Source organism: Nothoprocta perdicaria, unplaced genomic scaffold (genome assembly GCF_003342845.1).
Source record: "Nothoprocta perdicaria isolate Ctin4 unplaced genomic scaffold, notPer1 scaffold_389, whole genome shotgun sequence".
Classification (NCBI taxonomy): domain Eukaryota; kingdom Metazoa; phylum Chordata; class Aves; order Tinamiformes; family Tinamidae; genus Nothoprocta; species Nothoprocta perdicaria.
The window spans coordinates 179,680-196,881 of record NW_020455631.1 but is presented as its reverse complement, the minus strand read 5'-3'; the positions used below and the strand labels follow the sequence as shown (position 1 = coordinate 196,881).

At 47.5% G+C, this 17,202-nt stretch overlaps 1 protein-coding gene across 1 annotated transcript; it reads right to left on the bottom strand.

The window, feature by feature from the left end:
* Positions 1-3,855: 3,855 nt before the first annotated feature.
* On the bottom strand, positions 3,856-14,306 carry CDHR5 (cadherin related family member 5). Its single transcript, XM_026044864.1, has 14 exons — positions 14,231-14,306; positions 13,843-14,021; positions 12,888-12,938; positions 12,452-12,544; positions 12,238-12,336; positions 11,465-11,575; positions 10,967-11,143; positions 10,653-10,743; positions 9,754-9,851; positions 8,988-9,194; positions 8,241-8,357; positions 7,506-7,578; positions 5,474-5,628; positions 3,856-4,449 (listed from the first exon to the last, which is right to left on the bottom strand). Exons 1-14 carry the CDS (start codon positions 14,304-14,306, stop codon positions 3,856-3,858), a joined length of 2,121 nt encoding a protein of 706 aa, XP_025900649.1.
* Between the last annotated feature and the right edge of the window lie 2,896 nt (positions 14,307-17,202).

The window sequence follows — 17,202 nt, the reverse complement described above, 5'->3', positions numbered from 1 at the left end:
GGACTCCATTTTCACAACTAACCCAAGGATTTTCCCTCTCGATTTTTCATATCCCCTACCTGTGCCTGCTGATTTTGATTAATGTTTAGTTTGCCCTGGCAGGCAAGGAGGGAAATTGCTTCTTATCCCATGGCAAGGAAATGGCCACCTCTTTGGTGTGTGTTGTTCCAGAAGAGGGTGCTCAACACTCAGAAATGAGGTGAGCACCAGATGCCTTGGCAGCTGTGTAAATCATTTCTGCCAGCATTTCCGCCCTTTCAGCCCCTTCTATGGATATAGAGAGGGGCAACCATCTTCAGATGCAAAGTCCATGACTAGATTTGGCCTCGTATAGATCAGCATAGCTGATATGAAACGAGTATCATTCTAAGCTGGCATCAAAAATAAAAAGCAGAGCTCCACTGTGGATGAGCAGAGCTGAACTTTCAAATGTTTTCGAGAGCCTTTGGAGCATAAGAAAGTGATTTTAAAGATGCTTATCCACTCATCTCCCACCAAAAACAAACAAACAAACAAAAACACTTCTCTTTATAGGCGCTTGGTTCTGGCTTTATTTTTCTCTGGAATGTAAGAGTTTGAGAGGGGAACATTGAGCAGATGGGACTGTAGAGGCTGCCAACAGGAGCTCATATGTCCAGGTGCCAGCAAGGGCACCTGGGAAGACTTGGGGGTTTGGGGGACATATGGGGATCTGGGAACACTGAATTTAAAAGCCCTGCTACTGGAGGGACCCCTTTTACTAATGTATATTCAAGGATGTCCCCATGATTGCTTTTTCTGCCCCAAACTCCTCTGATGACAGCACAGCGCAGCACGTACCTGCAGCAACCCTGTGGGCTCCCCTAAGAAATTCCCTTGCACGGACCCCAGCCAAGGATCCCTTGGGAAATACAGAGATTGGGGGAAGATGGGGAAGGGGTGCTGGAAAGTAAGGACCTGGGTGGGTCAAGGAGCACATTCCCCTGCTTGGTCTTTSTGTGCCTAGGTTTGCCCTGCTTCCAGCAAGGTGCTTTCTGCTCCAGCTCTCCATGGAGGTGGCTCCAAGGGAGTTGGGTGTGTGAGTCCCTTTGCTACTGTGGTCATATCATGCTCGGTGATGGCTGACAGGGCAAAATTCACTGTGCTGCTATAGAGACCAGACCTGCCCGCGCACATCCAGGCGCGCCAGGCCCGCTCTGTGCCTGCCTCGTGCCCCTTGCTCTCTGTAAACACATCCGTCTGTGTCAGCCTCTCTCCCAGAAGGGTTTTTCCTGGTTCAGTAAAGGCAGGAGGGAGCTGGCAGTCAGCAGTCCAGCTCCCCAATGCGCCTATCAAGTTGTTTGACCTTAAAAAGTTCTCCTTAGGCTCCTTAATAACAAACAGAGGTGAAAACTGCGAGCTGCAACCCACTTAGCAGAGCTGAGGATGAAAATAAATGGGTTATGATAAATACTGGTCTGTGTTGGGGAAAAACGGGGTCAAAGAGGCTGGCGAGCATCAGGTTGCTTTTAYATGTCCTTTGCTCCTCTGTCATTTCCAGGCTCTCTCCACACTCTTATGAGCTAGAAAAACACCGTGATCTATCTGTTCCGTTTGCTCCCTGATGGGGAGGGCTTGCTGTTGCATGAGGGTAACATCTGCTTCTCAGCTTGGTTTTCTCGTTTGCTTCAACAGAGGTTAACCTTTGTTCCACGCAAGGTCCAAGTTCTAAGCTCCGTCCAGTGTGGAYGTGGGGCACAATCCTGGCCAGAATGATTCCTTAGAGCAGGGCCTAGCACATAGTGCTGTCACCACTGCCCCTTCTTGGGGCACAAGAACTGGAGGAAAGGTCTAGAGGGAGTCTGGAAAGAAGCCCTCCAGTTTGACCACTGATGATCCACCTTCGGGTAGCACCAGCCTGGAGAGCAGACTTGGGACCTCCAGTGATGGCTGAAGACGTAGGGTCCAGCCCTTAGTGGGGTGTTTGCACAGTCCTGTGGCAAACATCTGCTAGGGATCATCCTGAGCTACCAGAGGAACRGTGCTTACACAGCAAACACAGGGCTCACTCCCCACCCTCTACTATCAGACAAATTGCGCCTGTAGTTACTGGGAAAATAGCTTTATTGCAGTGGTGAGGGCAGCGTGCCACATCTTAACCATCTCCAYATGAGGAAGAACTTCTTTACTGTGAGGGTGACAGAGCACTGAAACAGGCTGCCCAGGGAGGCTGGGGARTCTTCTCTGGAGGTCTTCAAAACCCGCCTGGATGCCATCCTTTGCCCCGTGATCTGGGTGTCCCTGCTATAGCAGGGGGGTTGGAATAGATGATCTCTAGAGGTCCCTTCCAACCTCAACCATTCTGTGATTCTGTGATTCTGTGATCTCAGGCTCTACCGCCAGCAAAAGTGCAGCTTCTGAAGTCCACACAGCTCTMCCCAGAGCCAGGACAGCAGAGCTCGGTTCTAGGGACAGCAGGAAGGAGAGATCTACAGAAATAAAATAGAGGCTGGGAGAATCTAAGGCGTCTTTGGAAGTGGTTGCCCTGTGATTTGATCTATGTGTGGCCTCTACTAACCTTATTTTGGTTTCACTTTCTCAAGGGTTTATCAGGAGCGGCCTCAAGCAATGTGGGGCTTGGCTTCTGGACCCAGGGCAGTTTTGTTTATCACTGTTGCTTCTGTAGCAGGAGACTCAGCTTGCTGCAGGCCTGTGCTGCGGTGTTAGGCTGAGCAGATGAGATAAAGACCACTGAGATAGGCTCCTTCTGATGCGTCCTTGTCTTGGGCACTTCTGGATGTTCTTATTGAAAACTGGGCATTCAGCAGCTCTTGTCAGCACTGTAGGTAGCCCCAAAATGGGAAAAACAGAATCAGCACAAATTCTGTGCTGATAGATCATCGAATGCARGTGGACATAGCCCTATTCTTGGCCAAATGAAAGTCAGTCCAGCTTTTGGTTGCCCATGGTGAGAAATGGGTTGGCAAGAGATGTAATTGTGGACTAGAGCATCACTGCTTCATTCTCCATGTGTGCCCACATTGCTGCCTTGGGGCTTCATGGAGGGGACCATAAAACTGAAGACAGGATTGCTGCAGGATTGGGGAGGAAGGGTCAGACAAGCCACGGTGCTGTCATCCTCCAAAGTCAATCCAAAGGCCAGGAGGCTTCCTCCTAACTCAATTCCAGGGCAAGGCAAGTGCAGCAGAACCTGCCTGCTGTTAGTGAGCCACCTCGGCTTCCCACCTCCATTCACCTCTAGGTGCAACTCGTCACGAGTGGAGCAAGGTGCAAATGCAAAGGTGTTGGTGCCCACATCGAGGGCAAAGAAATGGTAATGACACCCAGCACCTGGAGGGAATGCTGGCCTCCATCTTCAGTGGCAATGAGAAAAGCACTGCTGAGAGCAGAGCCCAGCTCTGAAGGAGCTCCCAGGTTCAGTCCTACAAGCAATGGTAGGGTTGGGGTGACTTGTGCTGCCTGCAGCAATGCCCTAAAGGGAACAGCTGAATGGTCAATGCTGGCTAATTCATCCACCAAGAAGAGATGGATACTGGCTTGCCGTGAACAAACTGCAACTAGGAGCTTAGCTACGTCCCACTGCACCTGCAGCCAGTTTAGGAAACACAATTGAAAGGAGTCCCACATGGCAATAGGCAGGAGGGTAAAGAGACGAGAGGTGCGTCCCCCCAACCCCAGCAGTCCTAAGGGAGATTTCAAGGTATCACTAGAAGTTTGAATTAGCTGTAATATCTTCTGGCTTTAATCTCTGTACTCAGAAGGCAGGGCAGGCACCAAGAGCCTCTTGCAGACCAGTTTTTCTCCTGAGTAGGCTCCACCTTCGCAAAGGGGCTGAGATTACCCCGTGCTTTTTCTGGGTCTGTGGACTTATTTCCATTATAAAATGTGGCTGTCATCTTCTGTTGATATATCCTTGTCAGGCATGCTGACTTTCACTTCCACATCTTGGTGGGGTTGGCTCTCCAGAGCAAAGGACACCCCCGGCCTTCCAGTGTGACCATTCTCATTAAAGTCTTTTTCCTCCTCATTTTCCTCCAGGTCTTCATCACTGTCCTCATCATCAGCTTCTATATTGTCCTCAATCACTTTAACTCCATCTCCAGCATCTGGATCTACATCAGTCTTAAACCACACAGCTTTATAGCCATTGTCCTCCTGGCGCCTCTCTGTTTTGAGGATAGACTTCACTTCTTTCTCATGGTCGCTCTCTTCCACTTCCACTTCCTCTTCCTCCTCCTTCTCCTTCTCCTCCTTGTCAAAGATGATGGTGGAAGCCATAGAAGCCATTGGGAGGTCATTGATTTCTCTTGCCTTGGAAGAAGTTGAGGGAAGTGATGGCTGCTCTAGCACAGACGTCGTTGACCGGACACTGCCATTTTCTGCTGTCTCATGTTGTTTGGCAGTCACATCTGGATATTCGTCTTCCTTGTAAGCTTGGTTCTGGTGACCACCCGAGAAGGTTTTGGAGAACTGCATGGGGAGAGACACTTTATGATTATAGTGAAAAGAACAGAATGGTGCTTTCCACCAGAGAGGTCAGCACTAACTGCTTGAGGTGCAGATGGGCACTGGAAGGAAGCCAGTCCCTGGGAGACAAGGGACCCCCATAAGAAGTTTTTTCCCACAGGCACAGACATGTTTTCCATTAGGGCAGAGCACCAACAACGTTCATTAATTCCTACCAATTCATTTTAAGAACCTTTGCCAGTGGAGTCTAGGCCCTGTAGAGTCCTATCCTAACAAAGAGGCAAATATCTGGTCAGATAAATAACTGGAGCACCATGGACACCAGCAAGCCAAGGCCAAATAGCTCAGGTGGACACACAGAATCACAGAATGGTTGAGGTTGGAAGGGGCCTCTAGAGACCATCTGTTCAAGCAGGGGCATCTAGAGCATGTGGCACAGGGTGGCATCCAGGTGAGTTTTGGAGACCTCCAGAGAAGGAGACTCCACAACCTCCCTGGGCAGCCTCTTCCAGGGCTCTGTCACCCTCACAGGAAAGAAGCTCTTCCTCACATGGAGATGGGACACAAGTACATCATACATTCATCAAGTTAGATGAGATAAAGGCCCTTATAGGTACAAAACCTAGTTGTCCAAATCCGGGCTTTAAAATAGGATATGAAGTGTCCTTTCTCTCCATTGTCTGTAGAGAGGGGTTGAACAGTGGTTTATAGCATAGACACCTGGTTCTAAAGTACCTCTGCTACCTGTCTCGTATGCCTTAAATTTTGTGCTCCGTCGAGGCTAAGTGAGGTAAGGTCCTCCTTACCATGTCATCTCTTGCATGGCTCCAGCACCAGAGGACAGGAGAAAACAGTGGCAAACACCATTATGTTGATGTTGCCTTTGCCAGCCCGGCTCAGGTGTGATTTGTCACCTTTGCACAAATGTGCATAGCGTTTGGAGAGCCCATCCATGCGCTAACCCTCCTCAGGCCCCACTTCTTACCTCTAAGAAAGTCTTAAAGAGAGATAGCCATGGGAAAAGCACTTTTTTTTTTCTTACCAGGTATTTGACTGGTTTTCTGTACTGCTTGTATATCATCAACCCAAGGAAGACCAAGGCTATTAATAGCAGTGCTGCCAAGGTGCCACCTAAGGCACCCATATCCTGTGCAGTGTATTTCTTATCAGAGGAAGGTTCAGCTGCAAGAAAAGTAGATGTGTGTTATCAAGTCTAAAGCCGCCAGGTAGCATTTTAACAAAATTCTTCATTGGTAGAGGAAGCACCAACCCGTTTCCAAAGGGCAAATAATTGTAGCARAGTATGACAGGAACAAGTGCATGACTGCACGTATGCCTGTGCAAATACAAAGCTTCCTTAAGCTTCGCCTTTGAGACTGCTGGTGGGATTCAAACAGGGAAAGAAACTGGAAAAGCGGAGGGCTCCTTGAGAGGGGAGGAACTGGCATGGGTGTCCGTGTGAAGAGCCAAGGCAGGTCTGGCTTCCTAATGGAAGAGGGTGTGGTAATAAATCTATGTTATGCTGATAAAGGTAATAGCAGTGATCCTTAGGGCCAAACAGCTGCAGAATGCAAACGAAAAGGGCGGTGGCTTGAGCGTGCCCATCAGAAGGGTTTGTCTGGTTATTTTTGCAGGATTTTTGTAATTTCTTTCTCAAGACTGATTCCTGCTCCCTTAGGCTGCCAGGCTCTTTCAGAGAAAGTGCCTTTGCTTCCCAGTCAGAAGCAGAGTTCCCCAGGAGTTGTATTTATTCCAGCAGGATCAGGTAGAGCAGCTCCAACAGGAGTGACTGATGGGCTACAACATCCAGAGCACTAGAAAAACCCTCTCCTGACTTTTTTTTTTTTTTTTTTTTTTAAGCAGTATATACAAAATATCTGTACACACATCAGCACTATAACTGAGAGGCTGTAACTTCCTCAGGATTAATCAGCTTCCCTTGCTGCTGTGAGTGGCATTCTTTAAGCATTTCAGCTTCGTTTCATGCTGGGAATTCCTCTTGGTAAAGTTTAATGATAAATGAAGCAAAGTTTCATCCTCCCACTGACCTAGCTATAACGCTGGACTTTGAGTATTCCCTCCGCATTTGACTGCTCCCTTGGCTTATCATTAATATATCGGTGAGGGATTGGAGCATCTGCATTTTCCCTTCTTAATCGTGTCTCATTAGGGAGTCACAGCCCTCCGCACTACATGAGGCCTCAACTTGGGGACAGGCTCATGTGGTGGTTGGGTTGGGCTGGCTCTGGTACCCAGATCCCAGGAGCCAATGGACACATCCTACTTCACAGGAGGCGATTATTTAAAAAAATTAAAAAATAAATAAAAAAAAGCACCCAACAACTCTCTAGATATTAAGATGCTCAATAAAGCGCCCTCCAGCACATTGCATGCACACTCCTTAGCACGAAATACCACATCACCCCTCCAGCTATTAGAGTAGTCCTCCTTGGCATGATAACATGCTCTATCTTTTGGTGCACAAAACACAACTTTAAGTAATCCCAGGCTTAGATTTGGGTTAAAAAGCAAGGATGCTACAATGCATGGCCTTATTTAAAGTCTAGGGAGGCTGTTTGGGGCATGTGAGGATCATATCATAGAATCATAGAATCCTTAAGGTTGGAAGGGACCTTTAGAGATCATCTAGTCCAACTCCCCTGCACATGCAGGGTCCCCCAGAGCGCATGGCACAGGGCTGCATCCAAGTGGGTTTGGAAGATCTCCAGGGAAGGAGACTCCACAACCTCCCTGGGCAGCCTGTGCCAGTGCTCTGTAACCCTCACTGTCAAGAATTTTTTCCTTAAGTTCCTGTAGAACTTTTGGTGCTTCAGTTTGTGGCCGTTTCCTCTAGTTCAATCAGTGGCCACCACTGAAAAGAGGATATCATAAGGATGTCCTTTGAGTGGTCAGTCTGTTCTAGGCATCCTGGGGATTTCCTGTAGGCCTGGGGCTGCTCACAGACTGCCATGGGTGACCTGTCACCGCCAGCTTTCCTGCAGAAAGGGGAAAGACGCCCCTTCCATGTAGGGAAGAGAGGGCAAAGGTGCTCAGCCTACCTGTGGCAGGGAGGATCTCCACCATGATCACAGTGCTTGCCTCCTGCAGGCTCACCATGTCTTTTCCCAGAGCCTGTATGAACATGGGAATGAGACAGCTTAGGGACTCCCTAGATCTCCAGTTCCAAGTTGCCCAATACACCTATTCCCAGGAACATAACACCAAGGACAAGGCACCCTCAGCTTAATATGGCATGAGTCCCTTTGAGATAGTCAGTCCTGAATTTCTGCCTTCTCAAATAGGGCAGGCCCCTGTCCCCTTGAACCTTCCCCAAAATATCCTGAGCTGCCCCTGCTCTGCCCTGTGAAATATGCCATGTCTCTTAGACAGTGTGAGTGCCAAAAAAAAATCCAATAGGTTTCCTTTTTTCAGTGGAAATTTGGGTGTGTAAATTAGATTTATATTTTCTGGATTTTTTTCAGATTCAATTTGGGAAGAGAGGTTCCTAAAATCTCCCCAGATGCCTTTTGGCTTATCTCCAAAGATATTTTCCACAAGAGGAGAAGACAAACAATTTTACACTTAACACCAAACAATAGCCCTTGTCATAGAGGATAATTTTACTATCGCTTCATCTCCCTCCAACCCTATGCATTTATGATGCAAATGACTGGAGCGAAGCCTGTCTCTTCATTGTGTCCCTGAGCTAATGTGACTCCACCCTTGATGTTTTCCAGCACAAACTCCAACTTCCTCCCACCGCCCTGATGAGGTTCTGAGGAAGGTTCTCCTACCTCCATGGTCACAGTCCCTGGTGACTCCAGCATCACGTTTGTAAGGATGAGCCCACCTTTGGTTGCGAGGAAATCCGTGCTGTTTTTAATGAGATATTCGATGTTCGGGTTGACTTTCTGAAAAGCCAAGCGAGTRAACCAGTAAACCACACTGGGCTCCTTGTAGTAGCCCATTGGCTGGGCCTGTGTGAATAGGTCTGGAGTAYATATAGAAGTGCATAATGCAATAAATAAATCTGAATGGGGGAGGCAGGAAAGGYTGAACTCAGATGTGTTCCCCTTGTTGCTCAGTGTTCAAAATGTATCCTAAAAGTGCTGCCTGCAAAGAAATCCCAAGCCTTATCCAGCTTGCCTTGGGTCTTCAATGTTTGCCCCAGCAAAAGGCATCTATGCAAGGGATTAGGCAAATTTCTTCAGTCTGCCTTTAATACAGTGCCAAAGTGAGGGGTATGTGGAGAATAATCCTTGTGCTCAGGGCTGGAGTGTAACAAAGAGTGAAAGAAAAAAGCCATAGGGCAAATCAGTGAATTTCTTCTGCTTTCCTCTTCCCAGCTGAGTCCAGCACTGTCTCCAAGCTACACCTTGTCCTTAACCCGTATATTGCCCACGGGGAATATAAGAAGGTATACAAGAGGAAAGCATCTATCTGCCTCCCCTGTCCCCGCACCTCGCATTCCTCATGTTTCCCCAGTCTGCTTTCWCCTTGGAGTTGGGGGGGAAGGATTCAAGACATTTTCGGTTCCTTACATCAGTGAAATCATCATCAGCGGCTGCAATCATCAGGGGTTTGGAAGGAACATCAGCATCTAGCACCAAGCTCCCTGGAGCCAGCCCAACAGACACCGTCCCTCTGTAGAYACTGCTCTTGAAGTACGGCGCGTGGTCACTTTTATTGATGACCTTAATCTCTACAGAGACTACAGAGTATTTCTGTATGTTGTTGACTTGGGAGGCCTGGAGAGAAAGAAAATGATGARAGGGATACTACTCTTTTTCCTGTTAGGGATGGGACATTAAAGGATAGGCTTCACCCGAAGCCCATTGCAACCTATGTGGTTCTTCCCTACAACAATCATCCTCATTGGGGGTTTTGGTCAGGTCGGTCAGAGTTCAATGTTCAGTTAGAGTTGAGTCCAAATGCTGTGGAGTGTATATGTGTGAGGAATGCTTTTCAACTCCCTATTTGCTCTTGAACTGAAAGACAAGCTCCAGCGGTGCTTACAGAAAGCCTTTCAGATGTGCTCCTTAATACTTTCAACCCAACAGGGAGTCCTTTTTGGGTTAACCCRATTTAATGATGTAGCCCACATGTAAGTGAAAATACCTCCTGACACCTGCAGGAGCTCTGCATGTGAATCAGTGTAAGACACCAGCCAAATACAGGATCCTTCCAAAAGAAAGGGTACAACCAAGTTAGTCTTAATTGCTAATGTAGTTGACTCCTGTCACACCAAAACTGCTCTTTCCTAGAAAAGCAGCTCTGCTGGCTTGTATGTTGTGTCATCAGACTTACCATGACCTGCAGTAGGAATGTCTCTGGGGAAGTTGCAGCTTTGTTCATAGTTAGATTCCCTGTATCTGCATCTATTGAGAACACTTTATTTGTATCCCCTAAAGAAAACAGAAAGACTATTTAAGCATGGAATGCCTTGATATGAGTTCACACACAGAACCGTCTTTCCTGTGTCGAATATACATTGAAATATGTATGCAGTATTTGATTACCTTCCTCATTTTGAGATCCTACAGGCTGCATTTAGACAAGGACCCTCAGTCAGAGGTTCTCTGTTAACTATCATTAACTAAACCCCAAATAGTTGTGGTTTTGAAGGAAGAGAAAGGAAGGAAGAGAAAGGAAGGAAGAGAAAGGAAGGAAGAGAAAGGAAGGAAGAGAAAGGAAGGAAGAGAAAGGAAGAGAAAAAAAGTTCTTTGAATGAAATAAATGGCCCAGTCAATGACTGTCAATCAGTTGATTATATTCAGATTTTTTGAAATCAAGGCTAAAAGAGAGTGGATCAGACAGTCACACTGTGCAGGAGAATAAGAATATAATTCATGGCAATGAATGACAATTATTCTGATGGTGCGTAGAATTTTTGGTTCACCTCAAAACTAAATGAAAGCAGCTGTCTGGCAAATGCTTGTTTAAAGCTTAAAGATGAAATATATCTCAAGAAGGAATAAGGTCCCTTTTCAACAGTGTTTATGGTCCTCAGCCTCTGGGAATATAATTCTCTTTTCTTCCTTCCTGTAAAGTCTGTCTTTTCTAATGAATCCATATCTTTTCTGTGGATCTAATTAACAAATACCCTACCCTTTGAATGAACTGCTGCTGAGACTACCTCCTTTCAGCAGCAACTGCAAGGGATATCGAAGCAACACAGGCTGGGAAAGGGGACCACTTCTACTCACCCCCAACAATGCTGTACACTATTTTCTCATTTAAAGTGTAGTCAGGATCAATAGCGTAAATGGGCCCAGGCTCCAGGGTGAGCGGTATAGTCTGCAATCACAAGGCCAGCCATTAACTACAACCCCAGACCACCAAATGCTGCCATTTCTTTCCCGGCACTGTCCTCCCCGTTAGGAGGAGGTCCTCCCTCTGCTGCAGGATCAAGGACAAATAGTGCTGCTCTGAGTCATCCTCATGCTTTTACAATCAGAGATCAGCGCTAGCTCAGCAGAAAGAGGAGAGTCCAAGATGTTATTTGATCCCTCCCACTTACCGACTGTTCGGAGATGTTGACCCGACCAGTGTAGGGGCTGCTGATGCAAATGTTATTGCCCGGGTTAATGAAGGTGCAGGGTAGGAACCAGGGGGGTTTAGTGTCGGCTTGTTCGATGAATACGCTGATGGTTGCAGTAGCAGTGTGTGTGGTGTCGGTGCTGTTCACTGGCCTGTCCTGTTCCCCAGAGCATAAAAAAAAGGACTCATTTGACCCAAATTTTATTGCAAGAAATGGAACCTGTCTGCAAAAAGCCCAGGTCTCTAAGTCAATCCTCCCTAAAGCTGAACAGTTTTCATGAAATTAGCTAAAGCAATGAGTTGTCTCTGCCAACAGAAATAGATCAAGCACAAGACTGGGCACAGTGATGGAATGATTCAGAGAGGAGGAAGGACTTACCTGCCCCCCCAGCATCCACCCTCTCTCCTGCCACCCCAGCAATCTGTCCCTTGGACTTACCCTCAGGCTAAGAGCATTTGTGGCTCCTGAGATACTTACCCTTGCATACAAAAGCAATGTCGTGAATTTGAATTTCTCATAGTCCAGTGCTTTTTGCAAATAAATTTCAGGGTTATTAACTCCTTTTATGGCAAAGTAACCACCTGTGTCCTGGAGATGGGGGAAAAAACATCAGAAAAGCCCCGCTTTTTCAGTCTAGGCTGGCATGAGTTTAACTGTGCACATTGAATTTCCCACTTTATCAGGCAAATCCCTCAAGATTTAGCTAACATAAGATCTAACTGAGATAACTGCAATAACATCTAACCGAGATAACCTGAGCACTAAACTGGGACCTGGGGGTGATGGGGGTCTGGCTTTGGCACAGACTTTTTGTGCCATTTTGGACAAATGACGTTATCTCTACTGTGTCTGGACACTGCTGGCAAGCAGGAGGATAACCCKTTCTTTCCCCACCCAACTCAGTGCAATCCCAAGCTCCACTGGGTGCAAAGGCAACCCGCTCAAGGATCGTCCCAACAGGACTTCCTCAGATCATATGACTTTCGATATCCCTAAGAGTATAACAACAGCGTCATAAAAGCATGAGCGGCGGAAGAAATCAATAATTGCAACGTTGGCTGCTCTCTTTTGTCGCCAGACCCAATGCTTGGGCTTTGCTCTACCATTCCGGAAAAGCCACGCTTCTTCCCCAAGCTGCTGGCAACCACACAGTGACTTCTGCCTCATTCTGAAGCTTGTCTGGCTTAAACACAAAGCCTGCTCCTGAGCTACCTGCTTTTTTTTTCCCCAAGGAGCACAAATATACTCACAGGCACTTCYGTCCTAAGTTCGTAATAAATGGTGTCCAAGTCAGCATCAGTAGCGCTTAGATCTTCGCGGGGTATAACTGTGGTGTTCACTTTYGTGTCCTGAAACACAAAGTTCCCTCTGGGAAATGGGCTGAAGACTTTCCCCTGACATCTCCTCCCTTGGCCCACAGCAGTGGGCAACCTGGCACCCTTCTCACATCTGTGAAATGCCCACCTCGGGAATGCTTTTGGTGAGATTTGTCTGCTTGAAAACCGGGCTGTTATCGTTCATGTTGATGATGGTCACGATAATTTCCAGAGAGTTGCTCTGAGGAGAGGGCAAAGGCAGAAAAATCACAAACCGGGGCCACGAGAGGCTGAGTCTGACATGAACGGAGGTGCAGATGGGAAATGAGAGAGGGACGTGAGGAGCAGAGCTGCATAGGGCTGCACGGGGGCTGCTTCGTGGTCAGTCCACTGCAGTGGGGGCCTTTGGTGGGTTTACTCTCACCTCTTCCCCATCCCAGCCCCTCGGTTCAGCTGTGAGAGGAGCCATGCCTACAAAGATACATGTCTGCAAAGAGGGGGCAGTGGCTGAGAAGAAGCAAGGAGAGGCGTGTGCTCCTCTGCAGCACCTTTTCACAGGGCAGCACATTTATAAGAGCACTCACCTGCCCRGCAGCATTGGTGCAAAGCAAGTAGACTAGCAGTAAGGTGTCCTCCTGCATGCAAAAACAGAAACCTGGCTGTTTTCGAAATAAGCCTAAAYGCACAGGCACTTTTGCTGGTTCGTGAAGCAAAAAGGGAACCACTCATTGCTAAAAGGGAATCACTACCAGGGGCTCTAGCTTATTTTCAAGCATCTCCCTTTCTTTCGCTTTCCTTTGCAGACATTTAGCMGTGCTGGGATTTCATTTTCAACAGAGACAGCATAGAGTGATACCCCAGCTTCYCTCCTTGTGATTCCCAGAAGACAGGGCAAAAACCCACTGACTSTTTCCTCCCAGTTTAGGCAAGTTCAAACAGGGATTTCATTTGGAATTGAATGGGACACAGGTGTGCYATGTAGCAAGCAGGGTCACCTGTGGAGCTCATGTCTGCTATTCCTTGCTTAAATGGACTTTACATTAGAGGTAAGGCAGTGTAAGGAGATGCTTCACTGTGCACAGAGCTCTCCATGGAGACAAAATACTATAGCAGCAACCCAGCTGTGCACACTCACTTTTACACTTCTATCAGGGGTCCAGCCGTCATCACCTCACTTCTCAGGACTGTGCTTTGTATAGGTGAGAGGGGGACCATTTTTGCTGAGACCTGGACAGCAATGAACACTGCACTCATCACAATTTTATTTTAAAGCTTTCCCCTTGCTCTAAACCCTACAGAGGCATTGGAGGACAGGGACAGCATGTGTGCTGTGTATCCCCCTCCTCCTGATATTCCCTSCATGGAAGGGCAGATCTTCACAGCAGCAAACTTAAACCTAGCTGCAATAGGCTGTTTTTTCCAAGTTATTTCCTATATCCTTTACAAATGTGTCATGAATCCCAAATGTGTCATGAACAGCAGGACAAAGCCTGCTATTTTCTCCACTGCACCCTTACAACTTTCCAGCTTAAAGCTTACCTCAAAGTCCACACTTTTGGTCAGCTGCAGCTGGGAGTCCTGGATTGTAAAATAAGTGGCATCAGGAGAAGAAGGATCCACCGTTACGGTGAAGCCCTGTTCCAAAGTGATAGTGGCCACTACGTAGCCAGGCAGGTTATTTTCATTGACACTGGGTTTCTGGTTATCCACAGAACATCCTGGAAAGAAAACATGCAAGCGAGATACGGAATTGCCCAGCAGTTCATGCCACAACAGATTTGGGTCATGCCTGAGACCTTTCTAGGTGCTATTGGAGATAAGATCCTGGAACAAAATAGACCTGAAGGACAGAGATGAAAAGCCACCCACCAGCTTTAAAGCTGCAATCAGCTGCTGTGAGAGTGATTCCTTGGTGGATACAACTTACCTTGCTGAGCTGAAACGTGTGTTATGGAAGGCAGCAAAAAGATCACGGAAGTGAAGAACCAGTGAGAAATGGCCATGGTGAGTGGCAGATGGTTGAAGAAAAAGCCTTGTTTCTGATGCAGCCGATCCTGTTGTCTCTCTGTTGCTCCCCGTGTCTTGTTGTTCGCTCGCCACTCCAGGGAGGCAAAAAAAATATTGGCTTTTCCAGGCGAACTGCTGCAGTTCAACCTTTGCCTCCTTGCCTGATTGGATGCTTATCTAAGGATATTTCGTGGGCACAGAGTGCAATAAGGAACAAGCCGCATTTTTTCTTTTGTCCCTGGGTCTTTCTGCTCCGTAACCCCATCCAGGGCTCAGGAAATGCTTGGAGCAGTTCAGAGCTAAGGCCCTGAAGTGAGTGCAGAGGAGGACAAGGGCTAACACTTGGAAAGCTGCCTCTGTGCCCCAGCCTTTCCCACCAGCAGAAGAGTAGGCAAATTTGTGATTCTGGTACCTCCGGGATGTGGTCTGTGTTGGCGGGATCATTTCCTGAAACAAGCAGCAAGTATGTTTATATATTCCCTTCCCAATACCTGAGTATTTTTTTAGCCAGGCTTTGCCTGCCTGGCCCTCCTTCCCCTTTATAACAGGTTTTGCTCTCCAGCCCATGACATCTCGTTTCTCTCTTCTAGTTCCATTTTTGTGGTGTCCCTAGACACATTGTGGTGGCATTTTGTGGTGTCCCTAGACATAGATGAGCAGAGCAGGACTGCAAGTGGGGTATCAATGCTCCTGCTTGTGATTTAGTGTTTTCCAGTGCAGAATGAATCCCACTGGAGGGGCTAATGGTGGACGAGGACAAAACCCTGGCACTGCTTTAGGTGACTAAGCACTCAGCTGACTTTTGCTGCTTGCTCAGAGGTTTGGGTTTCACGGTGAAAAAGCAGGGTTGGGAAGTAACAGTGGTGCTGTGTAGAACCATGACACTGACAGCCAGGGCAGTTTACAGCCTGTCATTTCCGCAGCTGGGACCTTCCAATTCACCTTCAAACATAAACCATTTAATCTGTGCTTTGCTTTCCCTGTCCACAGATGAAGGGAGAGAAACACCTTTTTTTCCCCCTCCCCACATTTTATTTTACCGTAGGCAGGCAGTGGCAAGGAGAAGGAACACCTTGCTTGCCAGGCGGCCACGGAGTCCATATCTTGCCCTGATCCCTCCCTTACTACATGGAGACCTGTCTGCGCACGAACAGCCCTTTGGCAGAAGATCATGACTTTGTGCTGCCTCCTGAGGTGTCTGCAAGGCTTTTCCCGTCCCCGGGCTCAGCAGCGCTGCCAGGGCTCCCTCCTGCGACGCGGAGGGGTATAGGTGTGTATGGGAGGAAGGGCTTGGAGGAGGGAAGGGGACACAGGTCACAGCTCCACCTTGAAAATGCTGTGAAAATGCTGTGGGGCATTAGGAGAAGTAGAGGTGGTCTGAAAGGTCTAGAGGGCTACGGATGCCCTCCAAAAGAGGAGAGTGCGCAGAAAGCGGCTGCTATCCCGAAAAGGACTTTTTTTTCTAATTAAAATTGGAATGTTTTATCCTTATTGCTAAAATGGCAAAGGTTTTGGTGAAAGACCAAGCYAACTTGGCTGCATCCTCAGAAACTCACAGGGATTGAGCCAAACAGTCATTTTTTTCTGAGATGATCGCTCTATTTCCAGCCACCCAGCAGTACCCACGCAAGATGAGTAGAGCAGATCCAGAGATGGAGACCGAGGTCATCCACAGCCAAGTCCGTAGGGACAAAGCAGGTCCCCTTCAGCTGGTAGCTCTTTGTAGGGATGCTCCCTTGAATCCCTGTCCAGGCTCCAGCTACTTGCCCCTCAGCAGATCCCTGAACCTTCAATAGCATCACCTCATTCTGWCTGTTTCTGAGACTGTAAGTTTTTTTCCATGTTCTTTTCCAAGCTTTTCCCAAGTTTTATGCAGCAAGACTTTTGGCTACTTGTTGTGCAAAAGAGCTACTGATGTTGTGGACCTACCTCTTGTGAAGGAAGGGGAAGGCAGTAGCCACCCTCCAGACCCTGGAGAAGATCTTAGATACCACACTTTAGCCAGATGGCTATTAGTGGCTTAATAAGATACAGACCATCCAGACTCCCTCCATACGTCCTCCCAGAGGTCTCTCTCCTAGCAGAGATTTCCTGGCAGCCAAAATAATCAAAAGCCAAGGCCCATGAGAGGCAGGAGCAGCATTTCAGCATCATGGAAAGGAGGTGGGTACTCAGAGGGACATCTGGGACAGGCTAATTGCCTTTTAGATGTTGGGTACATGGTAGAAAAATGGAGATGCAGAGCGGACCCAGCAGTTTCTCAGTAAACACAACATGATCACAACTGAAGATACCTTTTGTGGAGAGCTGGTCTTCAAAGTCCATTGGTTTCATAGGACAGGTGGAGATGGGTTCTCAGCAGAGACAGCCCCAAACCCATCCTACTGACACCAACCAGCCAGTGCTGGGCCACAGCCACCAGAGATGTGGCCAGAGTCTTGAGTTGCCTCAGCATGCAGTACACCAGTAGAGAAACCACGGTAAAATACTTCTCCCAGTCACCTGGTGTTCCTAATCATCCAAAATCTAATAATCTTGGTACCACGCTCAATAATGTTCCYCCAAAACCAGCCCAAGCGCAAGCATCGCCCACACATTTTTATTAGTCTGCAGAAGTAGGTAGCCACATGCTAATGCATGGTAGATGTGATGTGCTTCATTCAGGCTCCATCCACTGGCACTAGTTCCCACTAACATACATTTTCCTCTTGCTTACCTAAGTGTTTTCACTGCTTTTTAGCTGATTTCTAGAATTTAATGTTATTTATTTGCTGATCTCAAGAGTCTCCCTTAAGCAAAATGCAATCTCTTGCTAGTTTATTTTCAAGGCTATTTACATGCAAGGCCATCTCTTTGGATGTTTTTGACTGATTATTGGCTTTTGCTTCACCT